Source organism: Kogia breviceps, chromosome 3 (genome assembly GCF_026419965.1).
Source record: "Kogia breviceps isolate mKogBre1 chromosome 3, mKogBre1 haplotype 1, whole genome shotgun sequence".
NCBI lineage: Eukaryota > Metazoa > Chordata > Mammalia > Artiodactyla > Physeteridae > Kogia > Kogia breviceps.
Window position 1 is genome coordinate 177,726,809 of NC_081312.1, and position 21,325 is coordinate 177,748,133.

Here is a 21,325-nt window from a genome sequence, read left to right on the forward strand (position 1 = left end):
ACCATATCCCAGTGGTGACTATTTCTTGAAAGGTCATTTTCTCCACACAATTAGTTTTTCCCTAGATCACCCAGGGAAGACTCATAATTATAACTTTTATAAAAAGAACCAAATGGAAATTGTTTTTCAACAGTAAAGAAATCTTAAGCCAGCTCTCACAGACCTGTTTTAAGATTGCCAGGGGATGGGGTGGTGAACAGGAAGGGCCAAGGAAGAGGACTGGTAGCACATCTTGCGCCAGGGAGGCCTCCAAAGCACACACTGTTTTCTGGCATTAGACTGGATCTGCCTTTGTTCCCAACCAGTTGTACTCTGGGTCCAAAGGGTTCTGCTTCCTTGTGTGACTTCTCAGCTCAAAATATTTCTGCAGTTGACCATGCCTGCAGAATGAAGTCTCATTTTGTCATCACGATGGGCAGGGCCATCCTTAGAGCCAGGCAAGAGAGGTCTTGCACATCACAAATACCGAAACACAAAGACATTTGCTTTTTTCTTTTTGGTCTTAAAAGGAAATTTGGGGGGAACTTCTGGAATAGTTTGAGCTAATGAGAATTATGCAATTGGGACATGTGTGCTGAACTGGGCTTTTCCTCCCACCCCTGACCCTCACAGGGCCAAATTTGTGGTGGGGAAGTGGTGGTGGCCTCCCCTGGGAAGCCAGACAAAGAGGTGCTGGTCTATTTTCCAGTTGGCCGCCCTAAATCACCCAAAGCAGGTGCCCCAGCGACTGGACTCCCCAGATAACTGTGTTCTCTCCCGCCTCTCTGCTCAGGAAGTAGGGTCTCAGAGGCATCAGAGTTGGAAAAGAGAGGCATGAAGAATCTAGCTGCCCCAACTCCCTGGAAAGCTTAACCCGGCCAGTCCCATGAGGGGTTCAGGCAGACTCAGTCACCATCCAGGAGCTGGTCCTGGGCCCAGCTGATGCCCCACCCTGCCTAGCAGGTACACGGCTCTGCTCAGGCTTGTAGGCTGCAGGGATGAGTGCTGCTCCTGCAGCCTCCAGCTCAGGTGATCTGGCTAGAAACATGAGCCTGGTCATGGACAAAGCTGTAAAGTTTCAAAACCTTAACTATTTAAGTACATTCTATGTGAATCTCCATTTGTTCTCTTGCCCTGGGCCTCATACACAGTAGGGGCAAAACTAACTTTGAGAACCGTTTACCAAGTGCCAGGCGCTACGCTAAGGCCATTGCTTACATGAATTCTAACAAAGTCCTATGAGGTGTGATGCAGCCATTGCGCTACTTGGTATTTACCCACGGAATCGAACACTTAGGTGCATACAAAAACTTGCACTCTAGCCACTGTTGAAAACAGTATGGAGGCTCCTCAGAAAACTAAAAATAGAATCACCATATGATCCAGCAATCCCACTCCTGAGCATATATATCCAGAGAAAACTATAATTCAAAAAGATACATGCACCCCTATGTTCATAGCAGCAATATTCACAATAGCCAAGACATGGAAACAACCTAAATGTCCATTGACAGAGGAATGGATAAAGAAGATCTATACACACTAGAGATTATGATACTAAGTGAAGTAAGTTAGAGAAAGACAAATATTATATGATATCACTTATATGCAGAATCTAAAATACAACACAAATGAACCTATCTATGAAACAGAAACAGAATCACGGACAGAGAATAGACTGGTGGTTGCCAAGGGGTTGGGGGAAGGATGGAGTGGGAGAATGGGGTTCGCAGATGTAAGCCTTTATATATGGAATGGATAAACAGCAAGGACCTACTGTACAGCACAGAGAACTACAGTCAATATCCTATGATAAACCATAATGGAAGAGAATATTTTTAAAAAGAATGTATATATATGTATAACTGAATCACTTTGCTGTACAGCAGAAATTAATGTAACATTGTAAATCAACTATACTTCAATAAAAAATATTAAAACTGAAAAAAAAATAATTAAAACTTGCACCTGGATGTTTAGAGCAGTTTTATTCACAATTGCCAAACATGGAAGCAACCAGGATATCCTTCAGTGGGTGAAGAGATAAACAGACTGTGATACATCCAGACAATGGAATATTATTCAGCACTAAAAAGAAATGAGCTATCAAGCCATGAAAAGAAGCTTAAATGCATATTACTAAGTGAAAGAAGCCAATATGACAAGGGTATATATTGTATGATTCCAACTAAATGACTTTCTGAAAAAGGCAAAAAAAGATTGAAAAAGATTGGTAGTTGCCAGGGATTCGGGGGGAGGAAGAGATGAAAAGGCAGAGCACATTTTTAAGGTGATTTTTAGGGTCATGAAAATACTCTATGATACCATAGTGATGTATACATATTATTACACATTTATCTAAACCCATTAGAATGTACAACACCAAGAGGGAACCCGGTGAGAGCTGCCATTTCTTCTCCTCCAGGTCCGTTTTTGATTGACATCCTTTCACAAGTGTGGTCCTTGTCATCAAGGTGGTCAAGACCAGTGCCCATCACTGATCCGGTAGTAGTTTGGACAGGTGAAGAAATCAGCCTGGCTGGTGTCATACGCGGTCTTCACCACGTGCCAAGCTTGAGGAACCTTGGTTCCCAGGCCAGAGGTTGCGCCTGAGCTCCTACGGTGGGAGCTCTGAGTCCAAACTGCTGGACTAACAGAGAACCTCAGACCCCAGGGAATATCAATCAGAGTGAGGCCTCCTGGAAGTCCTCATCTTGGCACCAGGACCCAGCTCTATTCAACTGCCTGCAAACTCCAGTGCTGGACGTCTCAGGCCAAACAACCAGTAAGACAGGACTACAGCACAACCAATTAAAAAAAAATAAATAAATAAATGACAAAAAAAAATGTTACAGATGAAGGAGCAAGGTAAAAACCTACAAGACCAAATAAATGAAGACAAAATATGTAACCTACCTGAAAAAGAATTCAGAGTAATGATAGTAAAGATGATCCAAAATCTGGGAAACAGAATGAAGAAAATACAAGAAACATTTAACAAGGATCTAGAAGAACTAAAGAGCAAACAAACAGTGATGATCAACACAATTAGTGAAATTAAAAATACTCTAGAATGAATCAATAACAGAATAACTGAGGCAGAAGGATGGATAAGTGAGCTGGAAGATAAAATGATGGAAATAACTGCCAGGGAGCAGAATAAAGAAAAAAGAATGAAAATAATTGAGGACAGTCTCAGAGACCTCTGGGACAACATTAATGCACCAACACTGGAATTATAGGGGTCCCAAAAGAAGAGAAAAAGAAAGGGTCTGAAACTTCCCTAACATGGGAAAGGAAATAGTCAAACAAGTCCAGGAAGTACAGAGTACCATACAGGATAAACCCAAAGAGAAACACGCCAAGACACGCATTAATCAAACTATCAAAAATTAACTACAAAGAAAAAATATTAAAAGCAGCAAGGGAAAAGCAACAAATAACAAACAAGGGAATCCCCACAAGGTTAACAGCTGACTTTTCAGCAGAAATTCTGCAAGCCACAAGGGAGTGGCAGGACATATTTAAAATGATGAAAGGAAAAAACCTACAACCAAGATTACTCTACCCAGCAAGGATGTCATTCAGACTCGATGGAGAAATTAAAACCTTTACAGATAAGCAAAAGTTAAGAGAATTCGGCACCACCAAACCAGCTCTACAACAAATGCTAAAGGAACTTCTCTAGGCAGCATACACAAGAGAGGGAAAAGACCTACAAAAACAAACCCCAAACAATTAAGAAAATGGTAATAGGAACATACACAGCGATAATTACCGTAAATGTAAACGGACTAAATGCTCTAACCAAAAGACATAGACTGGCTGAATGAATACAAAAATAAGACCCATATATAGGCTGCTTACAAGAGACCCACTTCAGACCTAGGGACACATACAGACTGAAAGTGAGGGGATGGAAAAAGATATTCCATACAAATGGAAATCAAAAGAAAGCTGGAGTAGCAATACTCATATCAGACAAAATAGACTTTAAAATAAAGACTATTACAAGAGACAAAGAAGGACATTACATAATGATCATGGGATCAATCCAAGAAGACATAACAATTGTAAATATTTATGCACCCAACATAGGAGCACCTCAATACATAAGACAAATGCTAACAGCCTTTATGGTTGTGTTATTGACAGTAACACAATGATAGTAGGGGACTTTAACACCCCACTTTCACCAATAAACAGTTCATCCAAAATGAAAATAAATAAGGAAAAACAAGCTTTAAATGACACATTAAGCAAGATGGACTTAATTGATATTTATAGGACATTCCATCCTAAAATAACAGAGTACACTTTCTTCTCAAGTGCTCATGGAACATTCTCCAGGACAGACCATATCTTGGGTCACAGATCAAGCCTTGGTAAATTTAAGAAAACTGAAATTGTATCAAGAATCTTTTCCAACCACAACCCTATGAGACTAGATATCAATTACAGGAAAAAAACTGGAAAAATACAAACATGTGGAGGTTAAACAATATGCAACTAAATAACCAATAAATCACTGAAGAAATCAAAGAGGAAATCAAAGAATACCTAGAAACAAATGACAATGAAAACACGATGACCCAAAACCTATGGGATGCAGCAAAAGCAGTTCTATGAGGGAAGTTTATAGCAATACAATCTTGCCTCAAGAAACAAGAAACATCGCAAATAAACAACGTAACCTTACACCTAAAGCAATTAGAGAAAGAAGAACAAAAAAACCCCAAAGTTAGCAGAAGGAAAGAAATCATAAAGATCAGATCAGAAATAAATGAAAAAGAAATGAAGGAAATGATAGCAAAGATCAATAAAATTAAAAGCTGGTTCTTTGAGAAGATAAACAAAATTGATACACCATTAGCCAGACTTGTGAAGAAAAAAATGGAGAAGACTCAAGTCAACAGAATTAGAAATGGAAAAGGAGAAGTAACAACTGACACTGCAGAAATACAAAGGATCATGAGAGATTACTACAAGCAACTATATGCCAATATAATGGACAACCTGGAAGAAATGGAAAAATTCTTAGAATAGCACAACCTTCCGAGACTGAACCAGGAAGAAATAGAAAATATAAACAGACCAATCACAAGCACTAAAATTGATACTGTGATTTAAAATCTTCCAACAAACAAAAGCCCAGGACCAGATGGCTTCACAGGCAAATTCTTTCAAACATTTAGAGAAGAGCTAACACCTATCCTTCTCAAACTCTTCCAAAATATAGCAGAGGGAGGAACACTCCCAAACTTATTCTACGAGGCCACTATCACCCTGATACCAAAACCAAAGATGTCACAAAGAAAGAAAACTACAGGCCAATGTCACTAATGAACATAGATGCAAAAATCCTCAACAAAATACTAGCAAACAAAATCCAACAGCACATTTAAAGGATCATACACCATGATCGAGTGGGGTTTATCCCAGGAATGCAAGGATTCTTCAATATATGCAAATCAGTCAGTGTGATACACCATATTAACAAACTGAAGGATAAAAACCTTGTGATAATCTCAATAGATACAGAAAAAAGCTGTTGACAAAATTCAACATCCATTTGTGATAAAAACCCTCCAGAAAGTAGGCATAGAGGGAACTTACCTCAACATAATAAAGGCCATATATGACAGATGCACAGCCAGCATCGTTCTCAATGGTGAAAAACTGAAACCATTTCCTCTAAGATCAGGAACAAGACAAGGTTGCCCACTCTCGCCACTATTGCTCAGCATAGTTTCAGAAGTTTTAGCCACAGCAATCAGAGAAGGAAAGGAAATAAAAGGAATCCAAATCAGAAAAGAAGTAAAACTGTCACTGTTTGCAGATTACATGATACTATACATAGAGAATCCTAAAAATGCTACCAGAAAACTGCTAGAGTTAATCAATGAATGTGGTAGAATAGCAGGATACAAAATTAATGCATAGAAATCCCTTGCATTCCTATACACTAACGATGAAAAATCTGAAAGAGAAATTAAGAAAACACTCCCATTTATCATTGCAACAAAAAGAATCAAATACCTCGGAATAAACCTACCTAAGGAGACAAATGACCTGTATGCAGAAAACTGTAAGACACTGATGAAAGAAATTAAAGATGATACAAACAGATGGAGAGATATACCATGTTCTTGGATTGGAAAAATCAACATTGTGAAAATGACCATACTACCCAAAGCAATGTACAGATTCAACGCAATCCCTATCAAACTACCAATGGCATTTTTCACAGAACTAGAACAAAAAATTTCACAATTTGTATGGAAACACAAAAGACCCTGAGTAGCCAAAGCAATCTTGAGAAAGAAAAATGGAGCTGGAGGAATCAGCCTTCTTGACTTAAGACTATACTACAAAGCTACAGTAATCAACACAGCATGGTACTGGCACAAAGACAGAAATATAGATCAATGGAACAGGACAGAAAGCCCAGAGATAAACCCATGCACATATGGTCACCTTATCTTTGATAAAGGAGGCAAGAATATACAATGGAGAAAAGACAGCCTCTTCAATAAGTGGTGCTGGGAAAATTGGTCAGCTACATGTAAAAGAATGAAATTAGAACACTCCCTAACACCACCCACAAAAATAAACTCAAAATGGATAAAAGACCTAGATGTAAGGCCAGACACTATAAAACTCTTCAAGGAAAACATAGGCAGAACACTCTATGACATAAATCACAGTAAGATCCTTTTTGACCCACCTCCTAGAGAAATGGAAATAAAAACAAAAATAAACAAATGGGACCTAATGAAACTTAAAAACTTTTTTTGTTTGTTTGGTTTTGGTTTTGGTTTTTTCTTTTTGCATTACGCGGGCTTCTCACTGTTGTGGCCTCTCCCGCCACAGAGCACAGGCTCCGGACACGCAGGCCCAGCGGCCATGGCCCATGGGCCCAGCCGCTCCACGGCACGTGGGATCCTCCTGGACCGGGGCACGAACCCGCATCCCCTGCATCGGCAGGCGGACTCTCAACCACTGTGCCACAAGGGAAGCCCCTTAAAAACTTTTGCACAGCAAAGGAAACCATAAACAAGATGAAAAGACAACCCTCAGAATGGGATAAAATATTTGCAAATAAAGCAACTGACAAAGGATTAATCTCCAAAATTTACAAGCAGCTCATGCAGCTCAATATCATAAAAAACAAACAACCCAATCCAAAAATGGGCAGAAGACCTAAATAGACATTTCTCCAAAGAAGATATACAGATTGCTAACAAACACATGAAAGGATGCTCAACATCACTAATCATTAGAGAAATGCAAATCAAAACTGCAGTGAGCTATCACCTCACACCAGTCAGAATGGGCATCATCAAAAAAATCTACAAACAATAAATGCTGGAGAGGTGTGGAGAAAAGGGAACCCTCTTGCATTGTTGGTGGGAATGTAAGTTGATACAGCCACTATGGAGAACAGTATGGAGGTTCCTCAAAAAACTAAAAATAGAACTAGCATACTACACAGCAATCCCACTACTGGACATATACCCTGAGGAAACCATAATTCAAAAAGAGTCATGTACCACAGTGTTCATTGCAGCACTATTTACAATAGCCAGGACATGGAAGCAACCTAAGTGTCTACCGACAGATGAATGGATAAAGAAGATGGGGCTTCCCTGGTGGCGCAGTGGTTGAGAATCCGCCTGCCGATGCAGGGGACACGGGTTCGTGCCCCGGTCCGGGAAGATCCCACATGCCGTGGAGCGGCTGGGCCCGTGAGCCATGGCCGCTGAGCCTGCGCGTCCGGAGCCTGTGCTCTGCAACGGGAGAGGCCACAGCAGTGAGAGGCCCGCGTACCGCAAAAAAAAAGAAGATGTGGTGCATATATACAATGGAATATTACTCAGCCATAGAAAGAAAGGAAATTGCATTATTTGAGGTGGATGGACCTAGAGTCTGTCATATGGAGTGAAGTAAGTCAGAAAGAGAAAAACAAATACCGTATGCTAACACATATATATGGAATCTAAAAAAAAAGGTTCTGATGAACCTAGGGGCAGGACAGTATGAATAAAGACACAGACTTAGAGAATGGACTTGAGGACATGGGGAGCGGGAAGGGTAAGCTGGCACGAAGTGAGAGAGTAGTACGGACATATATACACTACCAAATGTAAAATAGAGAGCTAGTGGGAAGCAGCCGCATAGCACCGGGAGATCAGCTCAGTGCTTTGTGACCACGCAGAGGGGTGGGATCGGAAGGGTGGGAGGGAGATGCAAGAGGGAGGGGATATGGGGATATACATATGCATATAGCTGATTTACTTTGTTATACAGCAGAAACTAACACAACACTGTAAAGCAATTATACTCCAATAAAGATGTTAAAAGAAAAATTGAAAGGCATATCATTATGATACGGAGTGAAGAAAGCATTTCTTAAATAAAACACCATAAAGAGAAAAAAAAAAAAAAGAGTGAACCCTACTGTAAACTATGGACTTTGGGTGATGATGATGAATCAATGTAGGTTCATCAGCTGTAACCCAGGTGCCACTCTGGTCAGGGATGTTGATAACGGGAGAGGCTAAGTGTGTGTGGAGGTGGTGGGTATACAGGAACTCTCTGTCCTTTCCCCTGGATTTTGCTGTGAACCTGAAACTGCTCTAAAATATAAAAAAATCTTAAAAAAAAATCTTATGAGGCAACAGGTAACTTAAATAAAATGTAAGTAATTTTGCCAAAGGTCCCACAGCTGGAAAGTGATGGAGCTGAAGACAGAGCAGAGGTTGACCCTCTGTCTTGCTCCAAGGCCTCCGTCTAACGAACACGTCCTAGAGAAGTCACCTTTCTGTGTGACTTGCCCCTTTACTCCTTCTGCACGTGAATCACCTGGGCAGGTTGTGACCCCATCTGGGGTGGGGCCTGACAGCCTCTGCATTTCTAACGAGCTCCCTGGCAACAGGGATGGGGCAGCTCCAGAGGGGACACTGAGTTGCCAGGGTCTGTGTTCCACCCACACCGACCTGCTGCCTGAGTCCAGTGCACACCCTGCCTTTCATCATCACTGGTGTCCTACTGATGCTCCCTCCACCAAGAATGTCTTTCTGCCACATCTCTGCTTGTCAGAGATCAAAATCTCTCTTAGATATACAAATTAAAGTCTACTCTCAGGATAAATCATCACCTGACCCTCACCCACCCCCGCCAACAGCCAGAGTCAGTTTCTCCCTCTGATGTGCTTCCCTTGCCTTCAGCACCATTTCATGCTGCGCTTGCTTCTTGGTAACTGGCGTCTCCCTGCTCATTGGCTGTGCATCTGTTCACTTCTGCTGTTTTGAAAGCATCTTGAGGAGAGGGACTCTCTTTCGTCTTTATAGGTTCCTTAACACTGAGCAGGGCTTTGTATGCAGAAAGGAACATGACCCTCCCTTGCCCCCTTCCTTATCTTCCTGATATTGGTCCTCTCTTCTATAAAATAGGACAATAACACCCACACATTTGCATTGTTGTGAGGTTTAAATTAAATGTCATACGTAAAATGCCTCACCCACAGTAAGCTCCTGGTAAGTATTTATTGAACTGGATTTTCCTCTTTTATTATGTGAATAAGGAAAGGACGTGGGCACTGAGGAGAGTTAATGACAGAGCCAGGCCTGGTACCAGGTATCTTAACCTTTATTCCAGTCTAGTCATTTTTCCACTGTATCAAGCTCTATTTTGGTTATGTGAGTAACTCCCAGTCATTCGTGTGACTAAAATTTATCGCTATTTACAGAAGAAACCTAGAATATTGTTTCCTGGTTCACATTTTCTGTACGATTGCACCGGCTAAAGTTCAGACAGAGCTTACACATAAAAGGCATTGATGTATCCTCACATCTTGGTAAGCGATAAAGTAACATAATATATTTAATATCCATCTATAATGTAACGGTATGTCTATGTAACTCAAAACAACCAAATTTAAAAATAGGAAATGGTTCCAGATTAAACATGATCATACAAGAGAAAATGAATGATCATGATCAACCAGAGTGATTACCTTCACCAATTACTCACTGGGACACCTTGGCAAACTCACTGGATTTCTCATTTACTTCACCTGGAAAACGCACACACTACCAACCGCCTTACTCGCCTCTCAGGGTCCATGTGATGAGCAAAAAATTGCCAATTTATGCAAATGCTATGAAAAATACAGCAAACTATCTATGTGCAAAAAATCATTCACAGTATCTTTGGGCATAATCCTGAGCTGAGGGGAAAGGCAACATATAGAAAGTGGATGGCCTGGGAGAAGCAATGACTAAGTATTTCATCCACTATTAGTACTTTTTAGACTGACGCTCTGTGCTCCAACCGCTCCACGTATCTAAATGAGACACGAGTCATATGTGAGGAGGCTGGAGAGCAGGATGCTTCTAGAGCCACCTTCCCTTTTTCAGAATAAGAAAAGATGGTTTATTCGATGTAGGCATGGTTGATTGGCAGTGCAGGCTTGCAAATTCCTTAGGTATTAAGTCATGTCTTCAAAACTGGGTGGGGCGCTGAGTTATTAAGCTTTTTCTTTTCCTCTGGAAGCCAGGGCTTGGAAGTAGCTGAAGAGGTCATGTGAACTAAATTGGGTGGTCTCGGGAAAGTTCCGTATAAACAGCATTGCTCATCTAAAAGTAGCCCAAAACGCTGCACACATCTGTCTATCCATATGAAACAAACAGAATCTGGACTCCATTAATGTGCCTGAGGAATAAATTATTCTCTAATAAATGTTCTTATAATCACAGTGGAGAGGAAGGTCGAGGACACCAAAGGAAATGAGACTCCACTGTACCAATCTGTTGGCGGAAGCCTGGAGGTGGAGTGGGAGGAGGAAGTCCACAGCTGTGTCTGATGCAAGAGAGGCCGTGCCTTCTCTAAAGATGGGGAACGTAGAGGCTCCGGGAGGGTGCCTTATTCTAGACTGCCAAGGAGAATGCCAAATCACCCTGGGAGGGGGCTTTTGCTCCTCGCTTTTGCCGGATGGTCCAAGAACAACTCAATGAGACATTCAGCTGAGCTCCAGACCCAATGACCTCTGTGCCCTGAAGGTCACAATGTCCCCATGGCATGGCTACCGAGCTCCAGCAACCATGGAAGAGGGCACTTGGGCTGCCGGGTTTTTGCGTCCAGATATTGCTAATGCACGGAATGCCTACTGTTCTCTGCCTTTGCCCCGTCGAATATTTGCCGTCGTTGGCTGGCGAGCACCAGGGCCCTCGTTTTGTAAAAGGGGGGGGCAGAGAAGTCTGAGTGGCTCAGAGGTGGTGGGGGAGAGAGAAGAGGAGGCCGGAGGGTGATGGGGCCTCTGTTCCCTGTCTGGCCCCCTGGACTGCATCCGAGCGCCGCTGCTGCGGGACTGAACCGCTTTCATTACAGACTGTAAGACTCTTGCAGGGCTGAGAGGTCTGAGGCACGGCAGGCCGAGAATGGCCTGGGCCCCGCCTCTGCGAGAAGCCCCGCCCGGCCCGGCACCCTCACAATAGGGCCCATTGGCGAAGGCGCCACTAATGACGCTAGAAGAGGTTCCCCAGGCACAGGCTGAGGAGGGACTGACCGAGGGGGTGGCAGATGCGCTGCGGTGAGTGCAGCTGACAGGCTGATTTGGGGACACTCAGAAATCGCTGAAGATTACATTCTTGATTGGGCAGATGGGAAACGTCCAACCCCGATTCAATGAACTTTGGGCGTGCTCCTAAGTGGATCCAATTTTGTATTTACCGACTGGTAATGCCAAAGGTCAAAGCTACATAGAAAATGACATGTGGGTTTGGGAGATTTCAGGTATTTCATTGGCATGTATATAATCTTCCTCTGGCTATGCCACATTCATGTGCTGTAAAAGTCACGATGTCTTTAACATAATGGCGTCCGTGAAACTATTTCCTAATACACCTTGCTTTCCTAATTTTAAAAAATGTTAAGGCAATGATTTTTATTGTTGTTGTAGCTTCAAAATTTCATTATACTTTGGATAAGGCTCTGTGACTTCCGTTTCTTGTCAAGACAGATAAAAAAGGCCAGATTTACTCTCTTGCAAGTCACACAACATTTTTGGTTTCCGAGTGCATATAAAAGCTATGTTTACACTATATTGTACTCTATTAAGTGTGCAATAGCATTATGTCTAAAAAAAAACTATGCACATACCTTAATTTAAAAATACTTTGTTTCTGGGCTTCCCTGGTGGCACAGTTGTTGAGAGCCCGCCTGCCGATGCAGGGGACGTGGGTTCATGCCCCGGTCCGGGAAGATCCCACATGCCGTGGAGTGGCTGGGCCCGTGAGCCATGGCCGCTGAGCCTGCGCGTCCGGAGCCTGTGCTCCGCAACAGGAGAGGCCACAGCAGTGAGAGGCCCGCATACCGCAAACAAACAAAAACAAAAACAAACAAACAAAAATACTTTCTTCCTAAAAAATGTTAACCATCATCTGAACCTTCAGTGAGTTGTAATATTTTTGCTGGTGGAGGGTTTTATTTCAACATTAATGGCGGCTGACCTATCAGGGTGACGGTGGCTGAAGGCTGGAGAGGCCGTGGCAACTTCTTAAAATGAGACCACAGTGACGTCTGCCGCATCGATTGACTCTTCCTTTCAAGCACAATTTCTCTGGAGTGCGCAATGCTGAGTGATAGCATCTTACCCACAGTAGAACTTCTTTCTAAACTGGTGACAATCCTCTCAAACCTTGCTGCTGCTTTATCAACTAACTTTATGTAATATTCTAAATCCTGTGCTATCATTTCAACAATTAAGTTTGCCATCTTATATGGGTGCAGTTCACGGTGCTTCAAAATAATTCAATAGTAACATCAAAGATCACTGATCACAGATCACCATAACAAGTATAATGATATGAAAACATTTGAAATATTATGAGAATTAGCAAAATGTGACACAGAGACACAAAGGGAGCAAATGCTGTTGGACAAATGGTGCCAACAGGCTTACTTGACACAGGGTTGCCACAAACTTCAATTTTTAAAAAGTGTACTATATGCGATACTAAATAAAGTGAAACAATAAAATGAGCTTATGCCTGTATGTTGTTTTAAGTTGTTAAATCTGTAGTAATTTGTCATGCAGCAATAGAGAAGCCATACAACTGAATAGGATTAATGGCAGTTGGGACATTGCAGAAGAAATGATTAGTGAACTTGATGACAACAACAGAGTATCCAAAATGGAACAGATTAAAAAAAACAAAACAAGGGCTTCCCTGGTGGCGCAATGGTTGAGAGTCCACCTGCCGATTCAGGGCACACGGGTTTGTGCCCCAGTCTGGGAGGGTCCCACATGCCGCGGAGCGGCTGGGCCCATGAGTCATGGCCACTGAGACTGCGCGTCTGGAGCCTGTGCTCCGAAACGGGAGAGGCCACAGCAGTGAGAGGCCCGCGTACTGAAAAAAAAAAAAAAAAAAAAAGATAATCAAAGAGATGTGGAACAATTTTAGGATATGGCTTAATAGACATGTAATTAGAATCCCTGAAAACAAGGAGTGGGGAATAAACAATTAGAAGAAATAATGGTTGAATAACTTCCATGTTTGATGAAAAGTATAAGTCCACAGATCTAAGAAGCTCAATGAAATCCAAGTACAAGTAACATGAAGAAAACTACACCAAAGCATAAAAATAATAATGACAATATAATTCTGATTAGAAACAAATCAAATGAGTAAATAATGGGAAAACACATTTAAAGTACTGAAAAAAGACTGTCAACCTAGAACTCTATACACCCAAAAATTATCATTCAAAAACTGAGGGTTGAATAAAGATGGTTTCAGACAAACAAAAGCTGAAATAATTCATCACCAGCAAAGCTGTACTACAAAAACTGTTAAAGGAAGAACTTCGGACAGGAGGAAAATGATTATGAGAAGGAAATGTGCATCTGCACAAAGAAATGAAAAGCACTGGAAATGGTAACTACATGAGTAAATATAAAAGATTTTTTTCTCTTAGTATTTAAGTCTTCTTAAAAACATAAACTTTTAATTTTGGAATAATTTCAGACTTACAGAAAAGTTGCAAACTTAGTAGAAGGTATTTGGATATATGCTGCCTTCAGACACCAACTTCACATATTAAGAAACAAAGTGGTTAAAAGCAAAAGGAAAGAGAAACATATAACATCCGTATTCATTAAAGAAATACAAACTAAAATACAATGAGATACCTTTATTCCTTTGAATGGCTAAAATGAAAAACCATACCAAATGTTGGTGAGAATGTAGAGCAACTAGAACTCTCACACACTGCTGAAGGGGATATAAAACGGTGCAGCCACTTTGAAAAACAGTTGAGCAGTTTTTTTTTTTTTTTTTTTTTTGCGGTATGCAGGACTCTCACTGCTGTGGCCTCTCCCGTTGCGGAGCACAGGCTCCGGACGCGCAGGCTCAGCGGCCATGGCTCACAGGCCCAGCCGCTCCGCGGCATGTGGGATCCTCCCGGACCGGGGCACGAACCCATGTCCCCTGCATTGGCAGGTGGACTTTCAACCACTGTGCTACCAGGGAAGCCCAGTTGAGCAGTATTTAAGAAAGTTAAATATGCGTCTGCTATAAAGTCCAGGAATTCACCAGTAGGTATTTACCCAGGAGAAAAGAAAGCTCATGTCTACACAAGGGCTGTTATAGACGTTCATAGCAGCTGTATCTGTAACAGCCCCACCAAAGTGAAAAGTGCCGCCATGTCCATCAACAGGTGCCAAGGAGGCGGGCTCAGAGGGGGTGCTGTGCACTAGGAAACGGAAATGCCTCACACTGGCAAGTGGATGAGTAGATGTGCAAACAGGATCCTGTGCTAAGTGTGTTGTGCCCACGTGTGCCTGTAACAGTGCTTGCTGACTGGCCATTTTCAAAGAGGACTTCATATCTGGTTGAAGTATTAGAAAATGTAAAAAAAACAAAAGACAAAAAATAAAAAACAAAGAACCAAAATGAAAAACTCAGTTTAAAAAAATCAATCAGGGACTTCCCTGGTGGCGCAGTGGTTAAGAATCCGCCTGCCAATGCAGGGGACACAGGTTCGAGCCCTGGGCCGGGAAAATCCCACATGCCGCGGAGCAACTAAGCCCATGCGCCACAACTACTGAGCCTGTGCTCTAGAGCCCGTGAGCCACAGCTACTGAGCCCACATGACACAACTACTGAAGCCCATGCGCCTAGAGCCCATGCTCCACAACAAGAGAAGCCACTGCAATGAGAAGCCCACGCACTGCAACTAGAGAAAGCCCGTGCACAGCAGTGAAGACCCAACACAGCCAAAAATAGATAAATAAATAAATTTAAAAAAAATAAAATTTAAAAATTAAAAATCAATCAACTGTTTTGATTAATGTTACATAATTTACACCTCACTGTGGCCAAAAGTTCTAGGAAGCTGCTCCAAGTGCTCTAACTCTGTTTCCACCATAGAGACCAACAAGGCCAACTTCTTTCAGATGTACTTTTAAATCCCATTCAAGTCACCAGGGTTCTGATTAAGTCACACGTTTTATGTAAAACTTTTGGCCTCCTTCTCTTTCCTCACCACCATCTGTTTCTTCTGCATGTTCACCCCTGATTCTCATCTGCTCAGATTGGCTGTGCACTATGGTTTTTACCCCTACAGTCACAATATATTCTCTTCTCCTCCCATTTGTCTGATGATTAACGCCGCCGGGGCCAATTAGGTAGTGTAGCTGTGGTTCTGTGTTCACAGGCCCTTCCAGCACACCTAACTCAACAGCTGAAATTTAATAACAAATTGTGGGTGCTATAAATACACTGGTCCACAGTGGAAAGGGACTGAGGTATTTCAGGAGGCAAGAGGCAATGAAAGCAATATTCTTCTTCACTAGAAAACTGACATTTCAGATTCTATTAAAGCACTAGTTATTTCTGGAGCATTAAAGACCTAAAAGCAGATTTTGCTACCACTGGCAGACATGGCTAGATATTAAGGATGCATTAATGATTCCCAAACCTGCCACACAGGATGTTCAATTTTTATAACTCTGGTTTTTATTTGGCTAAGAAGAACGGGAAGAAGGAGTTTCCAAAGTCTCTTAAAACCCTGGGATTTAGCTTATCAATAGATAAGAAAATCCACCCAAACTCTGATCATATAACATCCCTCTTCATAATGGCACTTCTGAGAGAAGTGCCACGAAATGGAAGTAGCACATATCCTATATTACATAATGAGAGAAAACTCACTTAAAATTCAAATGCAACTTTCAAATATACAATACTATTACTAGTATTATTATTAACTATAGTCAACAGGCTGTACGTTACATCATGCTAAGAGATACATCTTAGAAGTTCTCATAAGAAGAAAAAAATTTGTAACTGTGTGGCAATGGATATTAACTGGACTTATTGTGGAGATCATTAAAAAAATGCAAATGCAATTCAGAAGGAAAGTATCCAAACTAAATGTAAGGCCAGACACTATCAAACTCTTAGAGGAAAACATAGGCAGAACACTCTATGACATCAATCACAGCAAGATCCTTTTTGACCCATCTCCTAGAGAAATGGAAATCAAAACAAAAATAAACAAATGGGACCTAATAAAACTTAAAAGCTTTTGCACAGCAAAGGATACCATAAACAAGACCAAAAGACAACCCTCAGAATGGGAAAAAATATTTGCAAATGAAGCAACTGACAAAGGATTAATATCCAAAATTTATAAGCAACTCATGCAGCTCAATAACAAAAAAACAAACAACCCAATCCAAAAATGGGCAGAAGAAGTAAATAGACATTTCTCCAAAGAAGATATACAGATTGCCAACAAACACATGAAAGAATGCTCAACATCATTAATCATTAGAGAAATGCAAATCAAAACTACGAGATATCATCTCACACCGGTCAGATTGGCCATCATCAAAAACTCTAGAAACAATAAATGCTGGAGAGGGTGTGGAGAAAAGGGAACCCTCTTGCACTGCTGGTGGGAATGTAAGTTGATACAGCCACTATGGAGAACAGTATGGAGGTTCCTTAAAAAACTACAAATAGAACTACCATACGACCCAGCAATCCCACTACTGGGCATATACCCTGAGAAAACCATAATTCAAAAAGACTCATGTACCAAAATGTTCATTGCAGCTCTATTTACAATAGCCAAGACATGGAAGCAACCTAAGTGTCCATCAACAGATGAATGGATAAAGAAGATGTGGCACATATATACAATGGAATATTACTCAGCCATAAAAAGAAATGAAACTGAGTTATTTATAATGAGGTGGATGGACCTGGAGTCTGTCATACAGAGTGAAGTAAGTCAGAAGGAGAAAAACAAATACCGTATGCTAACACATATATATGGACTCTAAGGGAAAAAAATGTCATGAAGAGATTAGTGGTAGGACAGGAATAAAACACAGACTTACTAGAGCATGGACTTGAGGATATGGGGAGGGGGAAGGGTGGGCTGTGATGAAGTGGGAGAGTGGCAGGGACATATATACACTACCAAATGTAAATTAGATAGCTAGTGGGAAGCTGCCACATAAAAAAATAAATAAATAAATAAATAAAGTTTTCATGGGTCCATCTCTTACTAATTAAATAACCATATATATTAATAGAGTTTTTGGAGTCTTCTTATTTTCTTATAACTAGAAACATGTTTTGTTAACTTATAATATTACTAATAGCTACCCTTTATTGTGATAGATGCTGTGCTGTGTTTTACTTGCTTTATGTCATTTTCTAGATGAGAAAATGGCATCTTAGTTAAACAGCTGGTCCAAGCTCACTTACTTATTGGCAGGGCCAGAATGGGAACCCAGGCCTGCCCGTGGCAGAGTTCTCACACTTGACCATTATGGTGAACTTCATGAAAATGATACAAATTTGTTGAATTCCCTTGTGGTCCAGTGATTAGGGCTCAGCACTTCCACTCCGGGGCCCAGGTTTGATCCCTGGTTGGGGAACTAAGATCCTGCAAGACATGCGGTGTGGCCAAAAATAAAAATTAAAAAAAGATACAAATTAACACTAATCAACTTGGCAATGCTAGTGGCAGCAGTGCTCCAAAATGAAGGCCTGAGGGCTCCTTGCTTATCATGTCCACTGGAAATGTGAAAGGGTCAAGGCAGAGGAAGCGCAGACACTGCTTGTCTCCTGATAACATTTCAGCGGCCCTCAAAGGAAGCATCAAAATAGGGCAGCTCTGATGGCCCTTTGGCTGTTGGCACTGCTGCTTAAGCTGTGAGTCATGCTCTTGGGCCTCTGCCTCTGTGGACCCTGACTGCTTGCTCTTCACCCAGCGTCTCTGGGGAGGAGGGAAGGTGAGTTTTGCTCCATCACGGTTGCGTGTAGTCATGGGAATACAGTGGTTTCTTTTCCCACCTCCTGCAGTTCAGGGTTCTGTGAAAGCACCGTGGTGCCAACCTAGGCTTGTAGATGAGGCAAAGCTGCCGAGACCTGGGTTCCCACTTACCCAGAGCAGCTCCACTGTTGAGGTTGTTGGGAAGATATCACTTGAAAAGTTTCTGTGCTAAAAAAAAGTTTGAGAACCACCAGGCTGCCGGGAGACGGCACAGTTCAGTGGTTGAGATCATGGCTTTGTAGTTTGATAACATGGGTTCAAGTCCAGGTTCAGCCACTCCTGGACTATGTGCCCCACGGAGCAAGTTAATCCACTCTCTGAACCTCAAACCTATTCTGGCTCCAGAATAGGAATCAGTGGTTTTATTAACACTACCGTCTGGCCCTATTAGCAGGTGAAGAACTAGAGGGGATTGGGTAAAAATTCAGGAGAAGGGGAAATAGTTTCTGGTTTGTGAAAGATTTGGGGCCTGGCTCCCCAGACAGGTCTGAAGTTAAAAGTTTACCTGTGTTATGTCTTCTAATGATAAAACTCTCCTGTTATACTTATAAAATCTGAGGCCTAGAGAAGTTGTGACTTATACCAAGATTAAATTGGAAACGTATATTCTATAAACTATTCTGTTTCTATGTCCATGTACCTTTTCCCCCTTCTTCTGGAAATCTCTAAACTTTCTTATTCAAATAAATAAAGTAGTTTTCTACACATGAGGGGACCTGATGTAAGCTTAGGGGAAAGCTGTAGTTCTGGAATACAAGTGAAAGAAAGCCTGAAAATCTACGAGGGATAGAGTTGAAGTTGGCCAATATATATATATACACACACACATATATATTTAATTATAGAAATACGTATTTAATACTTCTTATATAGATATATATTACTTATAATAGACTGGTTAAAAATGAAAATCAACAAGGCTTAATGCAATCTTTTTAACCCATTACATTAATAATAATGATATAATAGTACAGAGTTTATTAAAAAAAATTTTCATACAGTAATTCTCAGACCAATGGGAGCTAGGACAACACACATTTATCTAAAAATAAAATGAAAATAGTGCCTCCCCTTTCTTTCTCATTCTGTGCTGTCATGGTGAAAAATCTCAAGCATCAGCTCTCTTTGGCCACATCACACTCACACTGCAACATGCAGAGAACGGGGGCTTTGGCTGGACAAAAAGGCACAGACGCCAATGGCACGTGCCCTGAAGGACGCTTCCTGAAGCCTTTAATTATGAGACCTGGCCTTTCTTTACTCGAGCCCCTTCGTGAGAATCCCGGAGTTCATTAAGTTCAACTTCTGACAATGCAATGCTAGATTTAGTCTGTTCCTAATGGAAGGGAGGGAAAAACACGAGAGCAAACGCACCCTATTTGGAAACGCGACAGAGGAAGGACAGAACGTGAGTCATTCCATCTGCAAGGAGGGGCACTTCGCCTCTGTGAAATCCAAGGTCATTCCAACTCCATACCAAAGGGAGAAACTACTGTGAACGCGTTAAAAAATCGAGAGCAATCCGGGTCAAAAGGAAGTCTCCTTAGGGTCGGTTTCCCTGCCAGAGAAAGGGCTCTCCCATCTTCCCATCAATCACCACGGCTAAACTTAACAAATCCAGACAAATGAAAGCAGAAATGTTCCTGCCACCTTCTATGTCTGCTTGATGCTTTTTCTCTTCCCTTCCTCTCAGAACGAAAAGGGTGGTTGGCATTTTGGATCAAAATTAGGCAAGTGATGTTCTGACAGAGCCCTCTGACAGCAGGAAACTCTGTTAGCATTTTGATAGCGTGAGTCAGCCAGCCATGGAGGCCCAGTGGAGTGACAACAGTGACACCAGCATGAGGCTCTGCAACGTGAGGGAAATCCGGGACTTCTTTGCAAGCACGGCCTCTTTTTCCCGAGAAGTACAAACTGAAAAAACCATGAGTTGGCACTTTCTGCCTATGAAATTGAGAAACATGTTAAATAGCACGACAATATGCCGAGGTGGTGACACTGTGAAAACAACAGACACTTGCATGAACCGCCGGTGGGAATACACATGAAATGCAACTGTTTGACGGGGAAATCGGGCGATACGGTATCAAAAGCTCTCAAAGGGGGCTTCCCTGGTGGCGCAGTGGTTGAGAATCCGCCTGCCGATGCAGGGATCACGGGTTCGTGCCCCGGTCCGGGAAGATCCCACGTGCCGCGGAGTGGCTGGGCCCGTGAGCCATGGCCGCTGAGCCTGCGCGTCCGGAGCCTGTGCTCCGCAACGGGAGAGGCCACAACAGTGAGAGGCCCGCGTACCGGAAAAAAAACAACAACAACAACAAAAAAAAGCTCTCAAAGGGCACACGGTTTCAGTAGCTGGCCGACCGAAAGGGTCAGAGATGCGCACGGCATCTCGTGAACACGGATGTGTATCACAGCCTTAGTTACCACGCAGGAGGAGCACTTGAAGCCTGGGGTCCCCAGCCCCCCAACCAGTACCGCCTGTTAGGAACCGGGCCGCACAGCAGGGGGCGAGCAGCGGGCAGGCGAGCGAAGGCGCCGCTCCGCGTGACTCGCGTCACCACCTGACCCGTCCTCCGCCCGCGCCGCCCTCCGTGGAAACACTATCTTCCCCCCAACCGGCCCCCGCTGCCAAAAAGGTTGGCGGCCGCTGCTTTAGGGGATCTAAGTGTCTAATAATAGTGGGGGCTACCTGAACAATCTGCAGACATACGCATATGATGGGATGCTCACCACCCACTGAGAGTGGCACCATAAATCACTCTTCTAAAGAAATATTTTTATTTTTCTTCCATTCTTATTGAGATATAATTGACCTACAGCACTGGCGCACCGCCTACCAGGCGCCCCGCATAATGGTTTGACTCCCATACAACATCATGAAGGGATGATCACAGTAAGCTTAGTGAACATCCAACAACTCATAGAGACACAACATTAAAGAAATAGGAAAAAAATATTTTTCTTGTGACGAGAACTCTTAGGATTCCCT

At 42.3% G+C, this 21,325-nt stretch overlaps 1 protein-coding gene across 7 annotated transcripts in view; it reads right to left on the reverse strand.

Annotated features, from left to right (window-relative positions):
• PRTFDC1 (phosphoribosyl transferase domain containing 1) overlaps window positions 1-21,325 on the reverse strand; it is a 96,032-nt gene that overhangs the window by 25,237 nt on the left and 49,470 nt on the right. The window contains exon 5 of one of the 7 annotated variants that reach the window (XM_067030441.1): window positions 19,316-20,280. The exons of the other annotated variants lie outside the window; for them this stretch is intronic. Coding sequence (XP_066886542.1) covers window positions 20,026-20,280 — 255 coding nt within the window. The 3' untranslated portion in view covers window positions 19,316-20,025. Of the gene's footprint in view, window positions 1-19,315; window positions 20,281-21,325 lie in introns of those variants that run through there. 7 annotated transcript variants of the gene reach the window in all.